General features: G+C 42.9%; 1 protein-coding gene across 1 annotated transcript; it reads right to left on the bottom strand.

Moving 5' to 3' along the window:
* Positions 1 to 1472: 1472 nt before the first annotated feature.
* LOC109405484 (adhesion G protein-coupled receptor A3) lies at positions 1473 to 21684 on the bottom strand. Its single transcript, XM_019678572.3, has 4 exons — positions 21435 to 21684; positions 21296 to 21369; positions 7846 to 8061; positions 1473 to 7787 (listed from the first exon to the last, which is right to left on the bottom strand). The coding sequence occupies exons 1-4, from the start codon at positions 21546 to 21548 to the stop codon at positions 3734 to 3736; spliced, it is 4458 nt and encodes a 1485-aa protein (XP_019534117.2). The 5' UTR covers positions 21549 to 21684; the 3' UTR covers positions 1473 to 3733.
* Between the last annotated feature and the right edge of the window lie 43 nt (positions 21685 to 21727).

Genomic DNA, 21727 nt, shown 5'->3' with positions numbered 1-21727 from the left:
AATGAAATTAATTTTGAACGTATTTGTGGAGCATTCAAAAGTTATTTATTTTTTATTACAAGACTATCTTATAAATGCCTTCAATCAAGCGGAATGTGTCCGATCACGGACACTGGACGAAGGAATGGCCGGCTCTTCCCACTGAAGAGGGCTCACAGGAACAAATGCTGCAGACGATAGCTCGACGACTTCGAATAACTCTCGAGTGGAAGCCTTGTAAAAGGCTGATTGATTTGGCTGTCCAAGAAAACACTACGTTTTAATTTCCAACGATGTTTATTCTTCAAAGGTTATACAAAGACTGAATTGCTCTTCGAGCAAATGCGATCACTTATATATCCCACCCCAGCATTCCCAAAACACACCATCCAACAATCAGCGCGAGCTTCGCTCGCATTGGTTGATGCCCAGAATCGAACATGTTGTGGCATGTTCTTGGCGTCTCTTCTCCACGTATGATGCAGGAATGTTCTCGAATCGTGTGCCGTTGGTGGCAGCGTCGACGCAGGGATGAAATGAAGTATACAGGGACTTCGCTTCGAGAGCGAACAGAATGAACGCTCAAAATTATAACATAAAATTATGATTTTTAGTGAAAACATCGATTTTCAAGTCGCCTTAGGACCACTCAAATCGTAAAGTTTTTTATATTCCAAATAAATTTATAAAATGTTTACTAGTAGCTCTTGTTTACTCAGTATGGATATGGAGCATAGGGGCTGTCCATTAATTACGTAAGGGAATTTTAGCGATTTTCTGACAACCCCTCCCACCCTTGTAAGATTTTTTGTATGAGAACCCAACATTTTTTGTATGGCACGTAAGATTTTCAAACCCCCCCTCCCCCCATAAACCCTTACGTAATTAATGAACAGCCCCATATATGAATGCGGAACAAATCTTATATTTTGACGTTTTTCGTTGAGAAAATGTGAATTACTTAAAAGGTGACCCATCTTGCCCCGCACTTTTTTCACGGCGCAAAATCGATCACTTTTTAAAACTGCTTGGTTAACATCATATTTTGTATTTAATGAACTTTTTATCGACTTTTAGCATAGCTAACTAGTGCATTAAAGATTAGCGGACGAATACAAACCAATACGATTTGTATTTACAAAGTTATGGTGATCCATCCTTAGGTGACCCATCTTGCCCCGCCTCACCCTACTCTACTATAGCTATTGTAAGCTTGTAACCTCTTACCAATAGCTCTTTCATAACAGTGAAGTGTGTTCATGTAGGTCATATTCTACACTAGGCACGTACGCTTTTACTAGTCTCGAAGGATAAGATCGTTCCACTTATTTTATTTAAAAAAACAACAGGAGTGTTCTCTACAAGTAGTTTTTTGTCTTGCACGTAGGCCACAGAAGCATCTCATAAACGGGGGACGGAGTGGCGTAAAAATGTCATCGCTTAAATTTGGGATTGGAGATTGGAGTTTCTTTCGTAAATAAGTTAGTTCTGAGTATTATAAAACACCTACAAGTTTATTATATTATCAGTCTTGTTCACATGCTGTTTTACTAAATTAAAGTTGATCATATTTGCACAGATAAGTGAACATAGCTTGTTCCAAGAGCCTTGTCTGTTTGTATGTGCTGTTCGGTTGCAACATTCTTATTGCAGAGGAAAGTCGGCCTTACACTCGTAAGTGCTTTTGCCATACACGCATATACAACACACTCTGGTTACAAAGCATATTTTTTTACAGAAAAAAAATCGATTTATGGTTACCAAAACCATTTTGCAAACGTTATTGAGCTAAATAGGCATTGATAATACAAACATACATACTGCATGTATCTGCATATCAGTTCCATATGAAAATCCCGAATTAGTCCAACGATGGTGTAGGGTTTTCATTAGAACATGGGACAACTGCACACGGCAGAATAGTACCCTTCTTACACTTATCAAAAGTTTCGCTGTATTTTTTTTTATTTCACGGTGTTCGTTGTTTCGTGTTAAACCTGATGAGAAATCGGTTGAAAATTATTTACAGTCGACTTTCCACATGTCGATGTTCTACATCTCGATATCTCTCCCTATCTCGATGGTTTGGTCGGTCCCTTCAATCTGCATACATTTTACCTTTCTACATGTCGATATCTCCTTATCTCGATATCTCTCTATCTCGATGCGATCGCGTTCGTTTTTGTTCTAGATTTTTTCTCCATATGTCGATATGCCCGTTTTTACAGGTTGCTAGATCTCGTTTCTTAGGTACAAAACATTCTGGGAAGGCAAAGTGACAACTGTTTGTTAACGGTTTTTCCTAGTAACGGACGATTTTTCAATCAAGTGTGCATTACAAATTGGTTCTTGAGTTCGATCTCTCCCTATCTCGATGGTCCCTTCAATATCGAGATGTAGAGTCAACTGTATTTGAATATTCTGTCAAAATAGCCTTATTTATATGTGGGTTGTATTTGAATGAATCTCAATTGAGGGGCCCAGATGCAAAGGGGTGTAAGTGACCATTTTGTCGATTTTGAGCTAAGCATGTCAAAAAATTCTTCAGATTTAAGGACAAGGTATTTGGAGTACATTGCTCAAAATTTCTAGAGCACCGTTTTTTAGAACCGTTGAACGGATTTGGATTAAAATGCATCACGCTGTTGACAACCACTGAACAATTAGCGTGATGCATTTTTATCCAAATCCGTTCAACGGTGCTCTAGAAATTTTGGGCTATGTACTCCAAATATCTTGTCCTTAATGCTTTTAGGAACTTTTTTTAATATTATTTTTACGATTATTAGAAAAAATACAATAAATCGGCGAAAATTGGGTAGATTTCTGAGTTCTATACATTTTGTATGGGATGAAAAATTGGTGGAAACATTTTAACCTCATTTATTCGAAAGTGGGTTTTTGTTACTTACACCCTTTTGCTTCTAATCCCATCAATTACCAAACGACCTATTATAAAGAAACTTCGCAAACATATTTGGAAATTTTGTATCTTTTATTTGCTGCTGAGGTTTATTTGCTGGTTGACAAATAGCCTAAAAATTATTTGACATACTGTATCAGTATGTAACATTTGTTCAAATTTACCTCAAATAATTAAAAAAAAAATCAAATCATATATTATTGCGTGTTGTATTTTTTGTAAGATATCTCGGTAATGAAACAACCTATTATACCAATATTTTACATATATGTATACATATTTAGTCGGTGTTCAGTCAGAGTGAACTATGCGATAAGCTGAGGAATTCGTTAAACCTGAACTTTTCGACGTTATTTTGATGCAGATGTGTCATTACATAAAAGGATAGTAGTATTTCTGAAAATAATGCCAGAGATTTGAAATTTCAAGTGCTTGCAGGACATTTTCTCGAAATCATTGAAAAACAGATGGTCCGATCTGACTTTAAGAACATTTAAGAACATTGTTGATTCCCGTATTGTGGGTAGATCATCTTGAAATGACACATTTATGAACATCCAGCGACCGAAACTTCACTGGATGTTCACAGTGATTCTTGTCATCACGACCCGCAGTTACCGTTTTACATCTTGTTGTTCGTTGGTGTATGACGTCACCGTGGGCAAGTTCTGTAGTAGTTTGTAATCTAAAAAAGATCCAATTGAAACAGTTACGAAAAATCAGCAAAAAATATGTATGCAGTAACCAGTCGCATATTCTATCGAAATAAATTAGATAGTTGATCTACGAAAATAAATTGGCACATGATTTCATGAATTTTTGGGACTTATGCTATAATTTAGGGATCGTGTTTGCGTACAAATGTCGATTTTTCAATTGCTTCTGATGATGATTGTTTAAATTTTCACTTGACATCAGATGCTCTCCAGAAGCAACATCTGCAGTTGGTCTAATGTTTGGGAAATTCCCATTAATTAATTCATACAGTTCATCGATCGACCTTTGGCTACCATGAGATGAGCTATCGTCATCGATATCACTAAACCTATAGTTGAGATCATCTTTCTCCGGTTGAGGTGCATAATAATCTTGACTCCGAAGACTGACTTCAGAGTTTTGATACTTGAAATCGCTGAACATAGTTGGGCTGCAAAACAGCGTATGCCTATGGGTGCCTCCTCGGGCGGTGTTATCCGAAAGATCTTTCGATTCATTTATTGTGGACTTGAACTCTGCGATTGGAGTATTGTCAGGATTGTAGGGCAAGTTTTGCTCTGAATTTGTCGATAGTAAAGAACCCGATAGTTCGCACATGCTTAATGGGGGCAAAAATGGACCACTGCCATGAGTGCGATTTACAAAGTTTATGGGAAGAGTTTTAGCACCGTTTAGGTGGCCAAATGTAGAAGTTGAAGCACACCGTGTATCCGCTTTGGATGGTAGCACTTCCGTTGCATATTGGGAAAGATAGTCCAAAGATCTGGATTTATGTTTTCCTGTTTCTCGAGATTCGTTTGCACTACTTTGACTCGGTTTTTCTTCTATTTTTGTATTATTTACATTAAGTTCAGCTGTTGCAAAAGGCAAATTATTTTCGTAGATAGGACACGGTTTGCATTCATTCAGATTGTTTATTAAAGTATCATCTAGTTTGTTGGTTTCTTCTTCTTTATTGACTATGTTTGTATAAAGGTTTGAATCCGTACATACTTCTGGATTATTAGTCAGTTTTATGAATCGAACATTCAGTGTGCTGTTGATGTCGACAACAGCATCACTTTCGTTGCAACTGTCCGAAAGTAGATTAGGATAGTAGCAAACTTTGTTATTCACGGCTTTTTGTTCCTGGCGGAGCGTAAGTTCATTCATATGGGCTTCATGTGTAGTAGTTTCTGCATGAGGTGACTGTACAAAATAGAACTGAGAAGAATCGTCGGATTGGTCAGGTCTTTCCGAAGATTCCGTTTTACCGAGGTCAAAATGCCGTTGACGAGCCAGCCTTTTTTGTTTCCGAAAGAATTTACGTGCTACATGACTTTGATTAGCATTGAAAAACACCTCAACGCGAGGAGCATGGTATATAGATGCAGTATTGGTTTCTTTCTTGTAATATACCGCACTGGCGCTAGGAATGACGGTTCCGATAGGTTTAACTGCAGTTAATTCACTGTAAATGCGTGTGGGACCTTTTGTTGAATGATAACAAGTGCTAATATTGGTGGTGTGATTTGACAGTGCTGGTTGCCTGATGGTGAACCACATCAGTTTGAAGTCACTGCGCGCGAAACAATAGAAGTATAATATCGACAAGGCAAGGATGGACGCCAGAGCTCCATAAATAATACTAAAAAGTTTTTCATTTTGCTTCCTGTTTTTAGTCGTCATATATGAGGTCGTGGCAGCTGCCAACCAGGTTAAAATAATCAATACGAGTAAAGCTAGTTTAACTTTAAGCTGAGATAAATATTCTATATGTTGAGCACGAGTACTGCAAGTTGAAAATGAGCAACTGTCCATGTACATACTACCTTCAGTAGTCGCCGGATTCAGTCTGTTCTGTTGCTGCTGGCAGTCACGTGTTATTTCCGAAAATGAACTGGTGTTTGTGTAAACGTATTTCGACTTAATAGTACACATTACGGCTAGAAACAATACAACTAGGAACGCTATCAGAATGATTGTCGGAAATATAACTGAATTAAGAGCGGGAGTTTCTGTTATAAAGCAAATATTGTACGACGAATAGTCTTGAAGGTTCACCGCTCCTATTGTTCCAATTAGCAAAGATATGCCATATCCTACCAGGTATAAACCCAAAAGAGGTTTGCTTTTTTTCGTCACTTCGTTTGTGCTAGTGATGGACGAGGCAACGGTGTCTATTTCCTGAGCCGCATTTCTCCGTCGAGAAATTGTTTTATAAAAGTTGCACAACAGCGTGGTGTACCAAAGCAAAGTAGCCAATGTAAAATAATGCATCAACAGCCCAACTATTTCGCACACCTTGAAATCCTCCGTCAGATGTATTCCGAATGCATAAAGGAAAGCCAGCGCCGATAAACTCAACCAAAGATTTATCAAGCAATGCCGTTTGCGCACATTCATTCGGATATTTGAGGCGAATGTCGTGTACAGTATGATGTTGAAAAAACACGCTACAAATAAAGCCACGCTGCCAACGTATACGCCTATTTCGCTGTACCTAAAACTAGCGCCGGCATCTTCGTTGTCCAAAAAATCGTTGAGATATTTCACATTTTGCATAACGGCGTAAACGCCAAACTTTTTGCACGAAAATATGAGTGCTCGGTTAAACAAATGGTTTTGAAAGCAAAACTTTCTACTCCACCCGCCAAGGCCATCGTTCAACAGAGGGTCCCAAATAACCGGTATTGGTTTGCTTATTTCGTCATGATAAAGAGCCGTTTTCAACACGAGAATAATGTCGGTGTTCTCTGTGGTATTGTGCGAGAAATCAATACCTATTTGCATGGGCTCCAGCAGAATCACCTTGGAAGTTATTCGATATTCCGGATCGTAATTTGGAAATAGCAAACTACTGTCGAATATGGAGATCATGATACGGGTCGAGGCATACTGATTAACAAATGGCTTTGAAAATGACGTAAAGAGCGAAACTTCTACGTTTCTTTCGTTGAAAGTGTACTGGGGAAGTTTTGAGATGATGCTGCATTTAAGGGGACTCATTTTGGAGTTGTGACTGATGCCAGTGCAGGAGAACCCATTTGTACTTCCCTGAAAGGGAATTTCAAACAACTCTACCTGTATGTTCTCTTTGCTCAACACGGATACTGGCAAATTAAATACAACGGATTTAAAGGAATAAAAAAGTTTCTGGCAGGAACGGTCCTCCTTTTGTGCTTCAATAAAGGAAGCAGCGTTGGAACTATACTTCAAAAGATGAACGAAAATATCCATCAAAACGAATCCCAAATCCTTATCGTGGTCTGTTTCCCTAGCGAAGTTTTCTATAGTTCGAGTTAGGTAAACTAAATCAAGCGCATTTACGTTTTTCGCCAGCAAGGTATGGGAATAGTTTCTTAAATAACGCGCACTTTCCAGAATGTTCCCCGAGAGATTGGTTTTTGAAAACTGTTCCAGAACACGAGTGCTTTCCAATACGTAAGCACAGCTGGTAGCGTCAAAATTAATCCACGTTCCGTTCATTGTACACGTATAGTACGCATAAGGTACGGTAGTACCTGCATCGTTTGCACACGGTAAGTGTACCGTCCTTCCGGTGATCGTCTTAGGCCAAGAGTAAGACCCCTTGCTGTCGTGAGTGTATGTTTCCGGACAAAAATGTGTTTCGTTCGATATAACTATCACCGAAATTCTCTTTGAAAAACTTGCCGAACTGGTGACCAATCGACAATCCCACGTGCCACTGTGGTTCGCTTTTACCTGCGGTATGATCAAAGTCGAATCCAGTATTCCGCCGTCGGAGAGCGGTCGCGTGCTAATAGTAGACGATGGAAACAGCTTCAGCGGTTCGTGAAAGACAATATCTTGCAGTGGGTCTTCTGTGGTCCTCGTGCTTGACCAGCCCCAGAATATATGCGACCGTATGTGAATGTCCTCTGAGTCTCGAACGCTACCCACGGCCAGACGAGGAGCTCTACATCGTAGACGCAACGGATCGCCTTGGAACAGGACCTGGTCCACGCTAGGAATCAATTGCAACATAGGGGCCTCTCCTGCAGAGGCGCAATGTAGATCGACTCCTACCCGGAGCTTCTTCAGAAGCATATTCTTAAACGGGGTACCACATTTAGGAGCTGGTTGCAATTTGACGGATGCGTTCATGGACCACGGCACTAGCCAGAGCAGGTCACAATTGCACGCCAACGGATTCGATGAAAGATCCCTGTATGAGCAAATATGTTTGTTAGAAAAAGGGGAATCAAAAACCAGAGAATACTCACAATATTTTAAGATTTGGCATATTGTCAAATGCACCTTGCTCGATCGACACGATCTGGTTTTGAGAAAAATTGAGTTTTTTCATTGCCAGCAGATTGCTCAATACGCCGGAATCGATCCTTCGAATGGCGTTGTTCGATAAATCTAACGATCTCAACCGAGTCATGTTGTGAAATATTTTGCCATCCAGAGAGGATATCTTATTCCGGCTCAGATCTCTGTAAAGAAAATAATTTGATCATTTTCAGAATCCGGTTTGCATACAAAATATCACTTTTATGTTAACCCTTATATGGCCGGCAGGGTACCCGGGTACCCAGCACCCATTTAAAATACACGGTGTAGAAAAAAGCAAAATTTTGCCGGCCACATAACGGTTAACAGCGCAGTCGGTAGAGTTTAATGGCTGTGTGTGTAAACTAGACTCAAATAAATGGCACTGTCGGTCGTGTTTGAAGAACCCTCATGAGCGTAAATAGAGCGCATTTAGCCCCCTCAGCTGCAATGCCGTGCAGTGATTCGAAATATGCAAATATTAAGGCTAGAGTAATTTGGTAAAACCGGTTTTTCAGGGAGTCAAAACTTACGCATTCAGGCAGCTCGGCAACAAGGAGATGTGAGTGGCAATTGTATGCTGATGACTTGACATTTCCGGAACGATGACGTGGAAGAACTCTGAATAAAGACCTAGGTTGCATAGTTGCCTTCCCCCATAGAAAAATATGATACAGCGTGGTTGAAGGATTATCGTTATTGATATCACCGTCATCATTGAAATTTCGAAATCAGTTCGTTATGAAAATGTATTCACTGTGTTGCAAACGCAGAATGAAATGCAGTGAATACATTTTCTTTGTAAACATTTATGCTTCGAAAGAAAAAAACTGCTTCAGAAATTTCAATGATGACGATGATATCAATGACTAATCCTTAACCTTAACAATTATTTCGGTATGCGACATGCTATCATCTTGAGCATACACGGAATGATACAATCATTCACCCAATCACCAGTGTATAGTACATTTTTATTAGGCTTGTAATTTGTAGAAAATGACGAGAATAACCATTTCCATCTTTTTTTCAATTTGATTACTAAATTGTTCTTTTTCGAATGAGTGTAATCTATCAGTTTTGTACCTTTTAATTCCCTATTTTGCTTATCCTTTGGCAGATACGCGTATTTCGACTACCACTTGTAATCTTCCTCAGTGTCAGTTATCCAAAATCTCCAGTTATCTAAATTCTCCCAAAATGCAAGTTTTAGGATCAGGTGAAAAGTGAGGTTACATAATTTATGGACGCTCCCAACACAGGCGTCAGAACCGCTGGCCCAGCCACATTACATCTAGCGGCAAAAGTGTACTGTACTGTACGGTGCAATATGCTGGACTGTAAAAAAGCAGTGCCGGTTGACGGTCTTCAAGCTAGTACCTAGAGATAAAGCGTACTAGTAGGAGTTACTGGGATATGTAGTAGACTGGGTCAACAAAGTCGATTTTTTTGAACAAAGCTTTTTCGATTCCTTTTAGCGTCCGAAACAACTGTGCAAAATTTCGGAGCAATTGGTTGCTTCCTCGTATTCCGCATTGCGATTGAAATTTGTATGGAATTTAATATGGGAAACCGTGCTTTTGTGCATTTGTCTCATTAACTGAAATTTTTCGTCTAAAACGATTTAACTAATGACGTTGAAATATAGCCTAGGATATGCCGAAAAACTTTGCCGAAGACCGCAAAGTCATCCGACACTTGTGAAAAAAGTTATAACGTAGAGTAATGCGGGGCAAAAGTTCGCACCTAACAGACTTCACAAAATAACTATTGAACGAAAAGAAAACAATACCGTTTTTCTTTGTTAAAAGGGTGCCTATCATGTTGCCTTCAAAACGTAGTACTAGATTTTTTCGTGTTCCTTTTGTAATTTTAGTAATACCATTTTTAAAACAAGTACTCCAATGCGAACTTTTGCCCCATAGTGGGGGCAAAAGTTCGCATTATGTGGGGCAAAAGTTCGCACCTTGTACAGGGTAGTTTATTTGGTGTGATGTTCATTTATTTCATTTTAATTCATGTTCGTCTTTTCACTCTAGCCGTGAAACTGTTTTTTTTTTGTTCTTAGCATTACGGCCCAACTGGATTACGACCTGGTGTTCAGCTTTTGTATAGAGTGTGTTTTATGAAGACTTCCACAACTATTAACTAAGAGCTGTCCTTTACAGCGTTACTGAAGTTTTTTTTTTCTGTATCAACGAGATTTTTAGCCCTTGGCTAGTTCATCTCGGGACCCACGCTTTACTTCCCTTCCGAAGGAAGAACTCACATTTTTATTGTGAGTTTGTTGGGAGTGGGATTCGATCCCAGGTCCTCGGCGTGATAGTCACGTGCTTTAACCATCACACCAGGTCCGCTCCACGTTACTGAAGTTGTCAAAATACATTGTGGGGTAATCATAGAGATACGTGTTGCACAATAGACATGGAAAAAATAACCAAATATGCAGCAAAACTGTTGAACGGGACCGTAATCGAATCTTATCTCCGTAAGTATGGTGATGAATTATAACTGTGAATTTCCAAACTAAGCTATGAAAGGCCCCGGTAAAGTAGATGAACATAAGAGTTTCAAAAACATACGAAAAGGCACGACGAGGATGACGGGAAAAATGTTTAAAAATGTTTTTCTTAGCCATTTTTCATTTATTGATTTAAATGGGTGAACATATTGTTTGCCTTACAATCAATCTTCTTACAAAACTAAGTTCAAACCCTCTGCCGTAACGATTTCAGGGTGCATACTACACATATTATGCATATATAGTAGATTCTATATGAAATTACCATTGCTGCAAAGATTCTGTAATTATATTGATGTACTAGACTCAGAAATCTAGTGCGAACTTTTGCCCCACAGCTACTGCGAACTTTTGCCCCACTGTCGAGGTTTTAACAATGTCGCTTTCTGCAAGAAGCACTAGTAGTTTATTGTTTATTCGAGTGCATCTCGCGAACTACTGTGGAATAACGATTCTCCGACATCAAGAGGTTATGAGATTCTTCTTCTTCCTGTTACTACAAATTCTTATTCCAAAAGCTCCAAAAATTCTATCAAAACACCTTGTTCCGTCCGGGGGAACGAGCAAAGTGGACTGTAACACTTTTCGGAGGAGGACTCGAAGCTAGAGGGTAAGGATCCCTCGCTGGACGCTTCGTCTTGTGGCCGATACACGTTACGGCCTTTCGGGAGGACACTTCTTCGGAACTAGGACTGGGTTACTGGGAAATAGGAACACTGTGTTTGCACTTAACTACTATTTATTAAACTAATTAACGCGAATAACATAGCTTCTTTAACACGTCTGTCCCTGTCGATCGTCTATCGAGAACTGTACCTTTTTTCATTCATCTTTCTCCCTCTACACAGCCTCATTCATACGCGGGCATGAATGGGGCGCGCGGTAGCGAGTCTACACACGCGAAGCATTAACATGGCGGGATATGCGGGCAATGGGAAACAGCAAAAATCTAGCGTAACATTACTTAAGGATCTAATTCTTCCGTATACGGAACATTCACCGCCGCGTTGAAATGTCTATTTCAAAAATTTAGGTGCACCAAAGTAGGCCTTGTTGTCTTCTATCGGCAGGATTGACAGTTTGTTGATCGGCCGACGGAATGTCGACTTGTCGCTGTACACGTCTACGGCTCGTACCAAACCATCGGCTCCAGGAAAGGTTTTGGTTACGACCCCCAGTTTCCACTGTAGAGGGGGCAAATTCCGGTTGTGCACCAGAACAATCATTCCAGGAATCACGTTTGCTTCAAGCTTCTGATTTTTCTTTCTAGGCTGCAAGCTGCTCAGGTAGTCACGGGACCAAGCCTTCCAGAAATGCTCCCGCAGCATCTGTAGGTGTTGCCACTTATCCAAGCGGTTTGCCTGAATATCTTCGTAGGACGGCTCTGGTATAGCGGTGAGTGGACGCCCGATAAGGTAATGGGCAGGCGTAATCACTTCGGATCCGTCCGGCGCTGATGTCACAAATAGCGGACGGGAGTTCAGGATCGCTTCAATTTCCGTCAGGATGGTCGCATACTGCTCGAAGTTCAGAGAGGAATTCCCGACGACTCTCTTTAGATGGCTCTTCATACTCTTGACTGCAGCTTCCCATATGCCACCAAACTCGGGGGCATCCGCCGGAATAAACTGCCATTCAATCCCCTTGGTCGTGCAAAATGATGCGATTTGGTTCGACTCTTGCTCTTGTTGAAACGCCTGGTACAGCTGATTCAGTTCGTGATGTGCACCACGAAAATTAGTGCCGTTGTCGGAATGTAGCTGATGGACAATTCCACGCCGACTCACGAACCTCTGAAGCGCAGCGATGAATGCACTGGTCGTCATGTCTGACACCAGCTCCAGATGCACGGCTCGAGTCACCATGCAGACGAACACCGCTACATAGCCTTTCACGGTAGTCACCTTGCGCAGGCCCTGCTTGATATGGAACGGCCCAGCGTAATCCACGCCAGTAACGGAAAAGGGCGGCGCAGGTGTCACGCGGCAGGATGGCAGGTTTCCCATGAACTGGTTTGTGTCCACAGGCTTGACTTTGAAACACTTCACGCAAGATCTGGTTACTCCACGGACAGTAGCTGCAGCGTTGATCAACCAGAAATCTCTTCTAATCACGTGGACCAAGCCAGTCGGTCCAAGATGTAGATGCTCTTCATGCAGGGCACGAATAAGCATGCGAACGATGGGACTTTGGGATGGCAAGATGATCGGATGCTTCTCATTGTATGGAAGGTTGGAATGCTCTAAGCGTCCGCCGACTCTCAGAACACCGTTCACTAGGATGGGTCCCAGCGAACCAAGTTGTCTACATCGTTCACCCGATTCGACTCGAGCAATCTCATCGTAGAACTCTTCACGTTGCACCACTTTCACAATAATGTCCATTGCAAGTCGAAGTTCAGCCACGGTAGGAATTGTCTTATGCACTCGTGAAGCTGAATCCTTCTTCTTGCAGTTGCTGGCGAAACGCAGCACCAGCGCAATAACTCGTTGTAGCTTTCTGAACGAGCTGTACTTTGAAAACACTTTCAACTGTTCTTCTTTTTCAATTGCAGGTAGCACTGTTGGAGTTGCACGCAGCTCCGGAATGTCTTCTTCACTGATCTCTTCGAGTGGCTTGTTTTCAAAGTTCACTGCACTTAAAAAGTCTGGTCCATGCCACCACATCTCATTCTTCACTAATTCGTTGGGCATCTGCCCACGCGACACTATATCAGCCGGATTGAACTCCGACCGGACGTACATCCACTCGAAATCAGATGTTTCTTCTCGGATTGCAGCCACACGATTGCGCACGAACACTTGAAGCTGATCAGGGGATTTGCGCAACCAGGCCAGAACAATTTGGCTGTCCGACCAGAGCACCACACGATGAAACGGCATTTGGATTGATTGCAGCACCTTATTCACCAGTCGCGCCAGCAAAAGTGCAGCGCACAATTCCAGTCGCGGAATCGTAATCTCCTTCAAAGGTGCCACTTTCGACTTGCTGCACAAGAGTTGTAACTGCGCCGACTCGTCCAATACGCTTCGAATGAAGACACACGCTCCATAGGCAGACATCGAAGCATCAGCAAACCCATGAAGCTCGTAGCACACTGCTCCGTCAATTAGAACACGCCTTGGGATGCGCATCCTGTTTGTTGCTTCGAGTGACGCCTTCAACTGTGCCCACTGTTCAGCTATTTCTACTTCGACAGGCTCGTCCCAGCCCACTTTGCTACGCCACAGCTGTTGCATAAGTAACTTGGCCAGAACAATCACGGGTGCTAAGAATCCGAGAGGGTCATAGAGCTTAGCAATTTCGGACAATATGCTTCGCTTCGTGTTGGATTCGGATTCAGCATCGAAATTTGGAGATTTGATAGAGAACAGGAAATCATCGCTTCGAGGGTCCCACAAAATACCAAGCACCTTAATGACCGTGTTGATACCTTGTTCTTCGAGCGCCTTGGGACTTTCACGCTCGCTTTCTGGAATGTGCTCCAACATCAGGTCAGAGTTAGAACACCACTTATGGATGGGGAAACCAGCACCAGCAAGCAATTCCTTCACCTGCTTCTGTCGTTCAATCGCTGCTTCCAACGTATCGTCGCCAGACAACATGTCGTCGACGTAAAAATCTTCCTTAACGGTAGATGCTCCCAGGGGGTATTCGGAATGACCATCTTCAGCCAACTGAACTAAGCAGCGAGTTGCAAGGAAAGGCGCACTCGCTGTACCGTAGGTCACGGTGGTCAACTGATATACTTTCAGAGGCTGCTCGGGACTCTCTCTCCAGAAAATGCGTTGGAGTGGCTGATGCATCGCAGCAACCACGATTTGGCGATACATTTTACTTATGTCAGCCGTGAAAGCATATTTGTGTTTTCGAAAACGCAGGACAATATCAAGAATATCGGATTGGACAGTACCACCTACCTTGAGGACATCGTTCAGGGAGAGGGCATTCTGCGACGGCTTGGCGGATGCATCGAATACAACCCGACACTTCGTCGTCGAGCTGTCTGGACGGATGACAGCATGGTGTGGCAGGTAGCATTTTTGGACGTTGGAAGGATCTCTGCTTTCGTCTATTTGCTTGCAGTGGCCGAGCTGCTCATACTCCTTGATGAACTGCAAGTACTGCTCTCGGAGACACGGATTCCGAACGAGACATTGTTCGAGGAGGTGGAATCTTTTCAAAGCGACCGACCTGCAGTCACTCAGCTGGGAGGCGTTTTCCTTCAGTGGGAGTTGCACAACGAATCTTCCTTCGTCGGTGCGTTCATGTGTGTAGCGGAAATGCTTCTCACACTCTACTTCTTCAGATGAGATGGGTTCTTGATCGGCAACTTCTTCGACGGTCCAGAATCGTTGCAGGGCTTCATACACGTTCTCGACGGTGATCGTGTGGGAATACGATGGACCTTGCTGACACGCTTCTTCCAGCTCACCGGTGAATACCCACCCGAGATGAGTATCACGTAGCTCTGGTAGGTGCTCTGCCAGCCGATACTGACCGGACCGGATGATCTTGAAAAATAGCTCATTACCGATCAGCATATCGATTTCTTGAGGGACGTTGAATTCAGGATCAGCCAATTGGAACCCGGGAGGAATGCACCAATCGGTCACGTCGATGTGGGAGCTTGGAATTCTGCCGGTCACCGCCGGGGTCACGACGCACTCTACCGTGGCGCGGTAGTCACTATAACGGGACCGGAACTTGACGGTGGCTTTCTCCATGCTGGTGGTTGTCCGATTGTTGACACCGGAAATCTTCACATTCGCCGATGAAATCTTTGCGCCGATGCGTTCGGCCATCTCCTTCGTAATCAGGTGTACTTGGGACCCGCAGTCTAGCAGAACCCGACAACAGTGAGGCTTACCTTGAGCATCGAAAACGTGTACCACTGCCGTCAGGAGGAGAACGGTTTTCTTGATCGGTGCTGCCTGAAGCGAACACGACGACGTCACGTTGTGTGCGCCTTGCGGTGTGGAGGCACTGGAACTGCTGGCTTGAGCTTCCTTCACCACAGGCTTCGGAGCGGTATCCAACGGAACGGGTTCTTCGGCAGTCCTGCTTTCGGGCTTGAACTTGGTCTCGTCATGGAGTTGTGTATGATGACGCTGGCGACACTTCAAACACTTTCGATCGGATGGACAATCCTTCAGCCGGTGGCCCTTCCTCAGGCAATTGAAGCACATGCCCATGGAACGTGCTTTCTCGACCCGCTGGGGTACGGTCATGGATTGCAGCTGCTCACACTGGAAGTTTTTGTGGAACTCACCGCAGAAGTCACATGTTTCGCTTGAAGCACTGCCGCCGCTAGTAGAAGCAGCAAGGATCTTCGGATTGGACTTCGGACTTGGCTTCGATGGATCTGCGGCCTTTACGTTCGATCTTTCCGCACGAGGAGTGGGGACTTGAGCTGACGTTTCGCAATTCTCCAGGATGTCACACTGTTGCTTCAGGAACTTCAGCATGTCTTCGTACTTCGGAAGCGTTCCTCGAACGATGGTTGCTTCCCACTGCTTCCGAGTAACGGGATCGAGGGCTGATGCAAGTAGATGCACCACGATCAGTTCTGACACACCGAGGAGGTCCTGTTTCAGGTAACGGAGGCTCTCGATGTGCCTGGAGCAATCATCAACCAACTGTCGCAGCTCACGGTGAGATTCCTTCGTCATTTTCTTCAGAGACAGGAGGCCACGGATGTGGGTGTTGATGATGACACGGGGATTTTCGAATCGTTCCGTGAGAATGTTCCACGCGTGAGCGTAGTTGTTCTCGTTCATCGTCCTGGCGTCGAGGATGCCTGCTGCTGTTCCGACGAGAGCTTTGTCCAAGTGATATAACTTGATGGCGTCAGTATCATTGGACTTAGCCATCACGTCGAGGAACATCGCCTTGAATTTTGGCCAATTTTCGTATCGGCCGTCGAATGTCGGTATAGGTGCCTTCAGCGGTTGCTGCTGGACGATGACTTGGGGCTTGATTTCAGGAGCTTCGTTCTTCGCCGCGTCCATCTGCATCTCTTCGATGTACGATGACACTTCGTGGTAGTCCTTCTCGAACTCGATGTACACTTGGTCGTGCTCCTCCATCTCTTCATCCGGGATGATCTCAGCGAGTTGATTGTGGAAACCATTAAACTCACTGTAGGCTGCGTCGACATTCTTCATGTACACTTTCAATTTCGGCACGGATACGTCGGCGTCGTCGTCGATCACAATTCCTCCGATCCGCTTGATCTTATCAGCTGCCTTCTTGCGCTGGCGACTCAGGACACTAATCTTCCGGCTCAGAGCATCCATCGCTCCGGCCGAGCGCTGTTGGTTGTTTTCCTCTTCATTTTCTTCTTTGTCTGTGCCACCATGCACTTTTCCCGAGCGAGTGGCTTTCGGGCTGTGCAGGAGCGACATCTTTCGAGCACTTTCACACTTCCGGTATCGCACCGGATTCACTTTTCACTACTTAGAGTCTGTCTTTGGGATTTCACCAGTAACTCAGTCCGGGGAGGGTAACACACTTTTCACTACCGGACCACGTATCCGGATCGTAGGACCAATGTTCCGTCCGGGGGAACGAGCAAAGTGGACTGTAACACTTTTCGGAGGAGGACTCGAAGCTAGAGGGTAAGGATCCCTCGCTGGACGCTTCGTCTTGTGGCCGATACACGTTACGGCCTTTCGGGAGGACACTTCTTCGGAACTAGGACTGGGTTACTGGGAAATAGGAACACTGTGTTTGCACTTAACTACTATTTATTAAACTAATTAACGCGAATAACATAGCTTCTTTAACACGTCTGTCCCTGTCGATCGTCTATCGAGAACTGTACCTTTTTTCATTCATCTTTCTCCCTCTACACAGCCTCATTCATACGCGGGCATGAATGGGGCGCGCGGTAGCGAGTCTACACACGCGAAGCATTAACATGGCGGGATATGCGGGCAATGGGAAACAGCAAAAATCTAGCGTAACATTACTTAAGGATCTAATTCTTCCGTATACGGAACACACCTAGAAACACATTTTTTCGCATAACTCTGTCAAACCATAACGAAATCGCTCCAATTTTTATTGACGAGTAGTTGGCCTGCTTATGTGTCGAACCCATACGAATTTGTTTGGGTTCTTAACTCGTGCTCAGAAAAAGACCCACTGCGAACTTTTGCCCCGTGCGAACTTTTGCCCCGCATTACTCTACAGATTGCCCGGTGGTGCTTAACGTTTAACATGTAAAGGAATAACATCAATAATAAAATCTCAATTTTTGGCCTAAGTTACCAGGTGTGAGGGAGTGTTCAACCTAGAGGAAGCGAAGGATTTCCTCTTTATTGCCGTCGAGCAGATACAGAATTTCCGTACCTCAAAAACTCTCACGACAATAACCATCAAGGTCAGTGGCCTCCTCCAAAAGGGACTGGCTACCCGAAGAGCTTCACTGAATGTTCCCTGATGGGTTAATCCTCCTCCAAAAGGGACTGGTTACCCGAAGAGGATTAAGGTTGAACTTCTCTTCCAAAAGGGACTGGTTACCCGAAGAGATCCACTCTGTGGCTAGTTCTAAAACAAAATTCTCCTCCAAAAGGGACTGGTTACCCGAAGAGAATTAGGTGGTTTCGGATATTTCAAAACAAAGAGTCTGACTTGACTCGTACTAGAATCTACCGCGAATGCTTTATTCATGAAACGGGGTCCCCTTATATACCCTCGTCCAGACCTCTCCAGACATTTTCGCACCCTCTTTTTAACATGTTTTTTCCTGATCCTGTGGAAAACTATTCCATTTGTATATGTGCCGTCCAGAAAGTATGCTCATCCTTTTCACATCATTAATTTGCCATGATCGATCAAGATTTTAACTTGCATACATATAATCTTGCTATAAACCTTCCAAGCAAATCTTGCTTACAATTAATTTGGCCGAGTTAAGAATCTTTTCAGCAATTAAGCCTCTGCAATAGATTAGAGTTTTCCTGGATTAACTTTTGGTGGTGAGCATGGATAGTTGCATACAATTGTTATCCTAGCGGTGCTTGTCTGGTTTAATAGGGTTTCACAATATTGCTTAATCATAATGCTTATGTATAAGTGGCAAGTCTTTATCTGACTGCGCAATATCAAATTCGATCGCATAATTCATCTCACGTATGCGTATTACCGGAGATGCCTACATGAATCGATCTAATTTCTGTACTACCACACATCTAGAATTCTTGCATCATATGGATCATGAATGAACCTGAATATGAAAACGCGTAGTAAAGATCATGATTGATCCTGAATATGAAAACGTTTTCATTCAATATAACTTGATCATTCATTCCCTATAATATTCTGAATGTATGCGATCTGCGTATCATACGCTTAATAATTGACATTGACATTGATCTTGCGCTAGAGTTCCATTGCCAAGCATAACCGTAGTAGCATCAGGGAAGAGGAAAGCAAATGATTTGTTTATAAATATGTGCTCTTGACTAATCTTTTACTACGCGCGGTTTGTTCCGCGCTGGATTATGTGTTTATTCAAAACAGTCTCTTCCATAACGCTACGCGATCAAAGCATAAATAATGGTGATAACGTTTGGTGGAACGTTGGCTCGTTTCCAATCGATTCAGATTGATTTTTGCACATTGGAATTTACACCGGTCTACATGAATTTGTGACCAACGCGATTCATCAAACGTTATTTTTACAATTATTATGTTCCTTATTATAAATCGTTATAATAGGAATATTTGTGTGGCACTTCTCTTGCCATTGCTATAATCAAGTGAAGAGTGAGCGTTGAATACATTGTGCTTACAATAGATAAATGAGACTTTGACCAAACCATCGACGTGGTGACACCAGGCGAATAACTTTTTCCACAAGCGTCGGATCACTTTGCGGTCTTCGGCAAAGTTTTTAAGCATATCCTAGACTATACTTTAACGTCGTTAGTTACATGGTATTAGACAAAAAAATCAACTTATGAGAAAAATGCAAAAAAGTACGTTTTTCCATACTATTTTCCATACAAATTTCAATCGCAATGCGGAATGCGGGGACGCAACCAATCGCTCCGAAATTTTGCACAGTTGTTTTGGACGCTAATATAGATTGAAAAAGCTGTGTTCCGGGTTGGTTGATAGGATCAAATTTAAAGTTTCTCCATACAACGTTGACCCACTCTAATAAGTAGTGTCTAGCTACAAGTAGTAGCATCGGAGCGACTGTAATGTCTACCAACTGATATAAGTGTTCTAGTTTTTATCTATTTGTCTAGGTACCTACGTCAACCATAAATACCGATGGTCATTGGACTAGTTGGTATAAATACCGGTGGTCATTGGACTAATAGAAGTTTAAACATCAATCCTACTAAGGTTTTACGTTACATACAAAGAAGACAAGAAGTCCAAAACCGCTACCATGGCGCCGCTCTCATAATATTCCAAGCAAATTTGCGGTTGATTGGCCACGAATACCACTTATCAACGGCACTTGCCATGCCTTCCTCACCCCGTTTCGTCACGTAATTTATGAACGACCTCTTTTCTTTTCAGTGAAAAAAGTCACACATAAAAAAGGTTGGGAGACACTGACATGCATCCTTGTACACAGATAAGTGGCTGTCCAGTGAATAGAGGTAATAAACTATAGAGGGAGAATGTCGCTGGCGTCGCCGCCGCAACATCTCTTGCTGGCGAAGATAGGGAGGGATATAAGTGTCAACGCGAAAAAGTATGCAGTTTGACAGATATAGATACCCGGGATGTTTGCGAACGAGAACAAAGGGAACAGCAGCGACATTCGTCCTCTATAGTTTATTAACTCTATTGTCCAGTGTCCATAGGTGGTTATTTTTATGGGGATTCCAAATCCCTCCCGTAGTGGTCTTTTTTTCATACACCAATTTTTAAATTTGTATGGACCGACAGGGATGGCGTTCCGCACTGTAAATGTGCACAGTGCAGCTCATTTTCATATCAAAGGGGAATGAGTTCCCCAAGCAAAAATCAAGTACCTATGTCATCTTTCAAAGAGTCCATTAGAAGCTTATAACCAAGAAGAAGCAGACTGTGATTTTAGTTACATCTCTCACGATTTTATCTACAAATAGTTACCTTTGCAAACTGTAATTCAGTTACTAGCACCTTAAGGTGTCATGATGCATCACTAAGCTTTCAAACGAATCATTGACTTTTTGCTTTTCAATGATTGTTTGCCTCGCGATTTTGAAGTGATAAAAAACTGTCAATTTTGCAGCAACGCAGCTGAAAAAGTATCATCGTAATCACTGCGAGTGAGCATATAGGATGATACTTTTTCATATGAATATTCGCTTTGGTGGTAGAGAATTATCACTTTGAAATTTCGACCCTCATATCCAACATGGCTGCCGACGCTGATGATGCCGTAAAAAGCCTTAAGTATGTTCTTATCAAATCTGTATGTGCATTTCCTTGACCTGAAATAAGGTTTCATCGCCAACAGGGTATCGTTTCGTCAATAAATAAATTACAAATTAAAACCGCGCACACTTGCACTCACACTGACAGGCTTATTCTGTGCGGCGTGTGAGGTGAGACGTACGGTTTCGTCTCACGTGACGTGAGACGACTAATGTAAATCAAATGGGGCGAGTCGACTTTTGTCACCTCATTCGACTCGTCTCACCTCACACGCCGCGCAGAATAAGCCTGTGAGGAGCATACCATCCCTGATAACCGAGGTCTGTGCACAAACCCCACCTTTGAGGCGAGATGGACCGTGAGCGGTCTTAGCCGTCCGGAGACAACGCAAAGAAAAAAAAAACTCACCATTGCCACTTGGTTTATGGATAACCCCTTAGCTTATAAATGCTTAGTTCTGGTTATGGGATGAAACAATAACTTACATGTGTGTCAACTGTTCCGCAACGTCCGTGAATTCGATTTCCTTCAAATCGTATATTTGGCTCTGGCATTGTGCCTAAAAACAAGGATTACAAAAATGTAGTTCAAACTCGAAGCCGCTTTTGGTCTTTGTTTACAAACCTTCAGTCCATCAGTCCCCTCGGTGCATTCACATTTTGATGGACAACTGAAATCGCAGGCCACCAGCTGCATCAGGCAAATGAAAACTAGCACACAGTGAATGGTTTCCGGCATAATTTGGCGAATTTAATCCTAAAGAAATCCAATTTTTGTAATAAAAGCGTACAAATTAAGCACGAAGAACTAAACAATTTCTGAGCGTCCTTTTCTTTTTCTCACACTTCTGTGATGGATGACAGCCCTCGAGGCTTGGTTTTGAAAGGGCTTCTTTTTTACTCGTTCGTTGTTCAATG

Source organism: Aedes albopictus, chromosome 1 (genome assembly GCF_035046485.1).
Source record: "Aedes albopictus strain Foshan chromosome 1, AalbF5, whole genome shotgun sequence".
NCBI lineage: Eukaryota > Metazoa > Arthropoda > Insecta > Diptera > Culicidae > Aedes > Aedes albopictus.
Note: the sequence above shows the minus strand (reverse complement) of the source record. Positions and strands in the feature narration are given on the sequence as shown.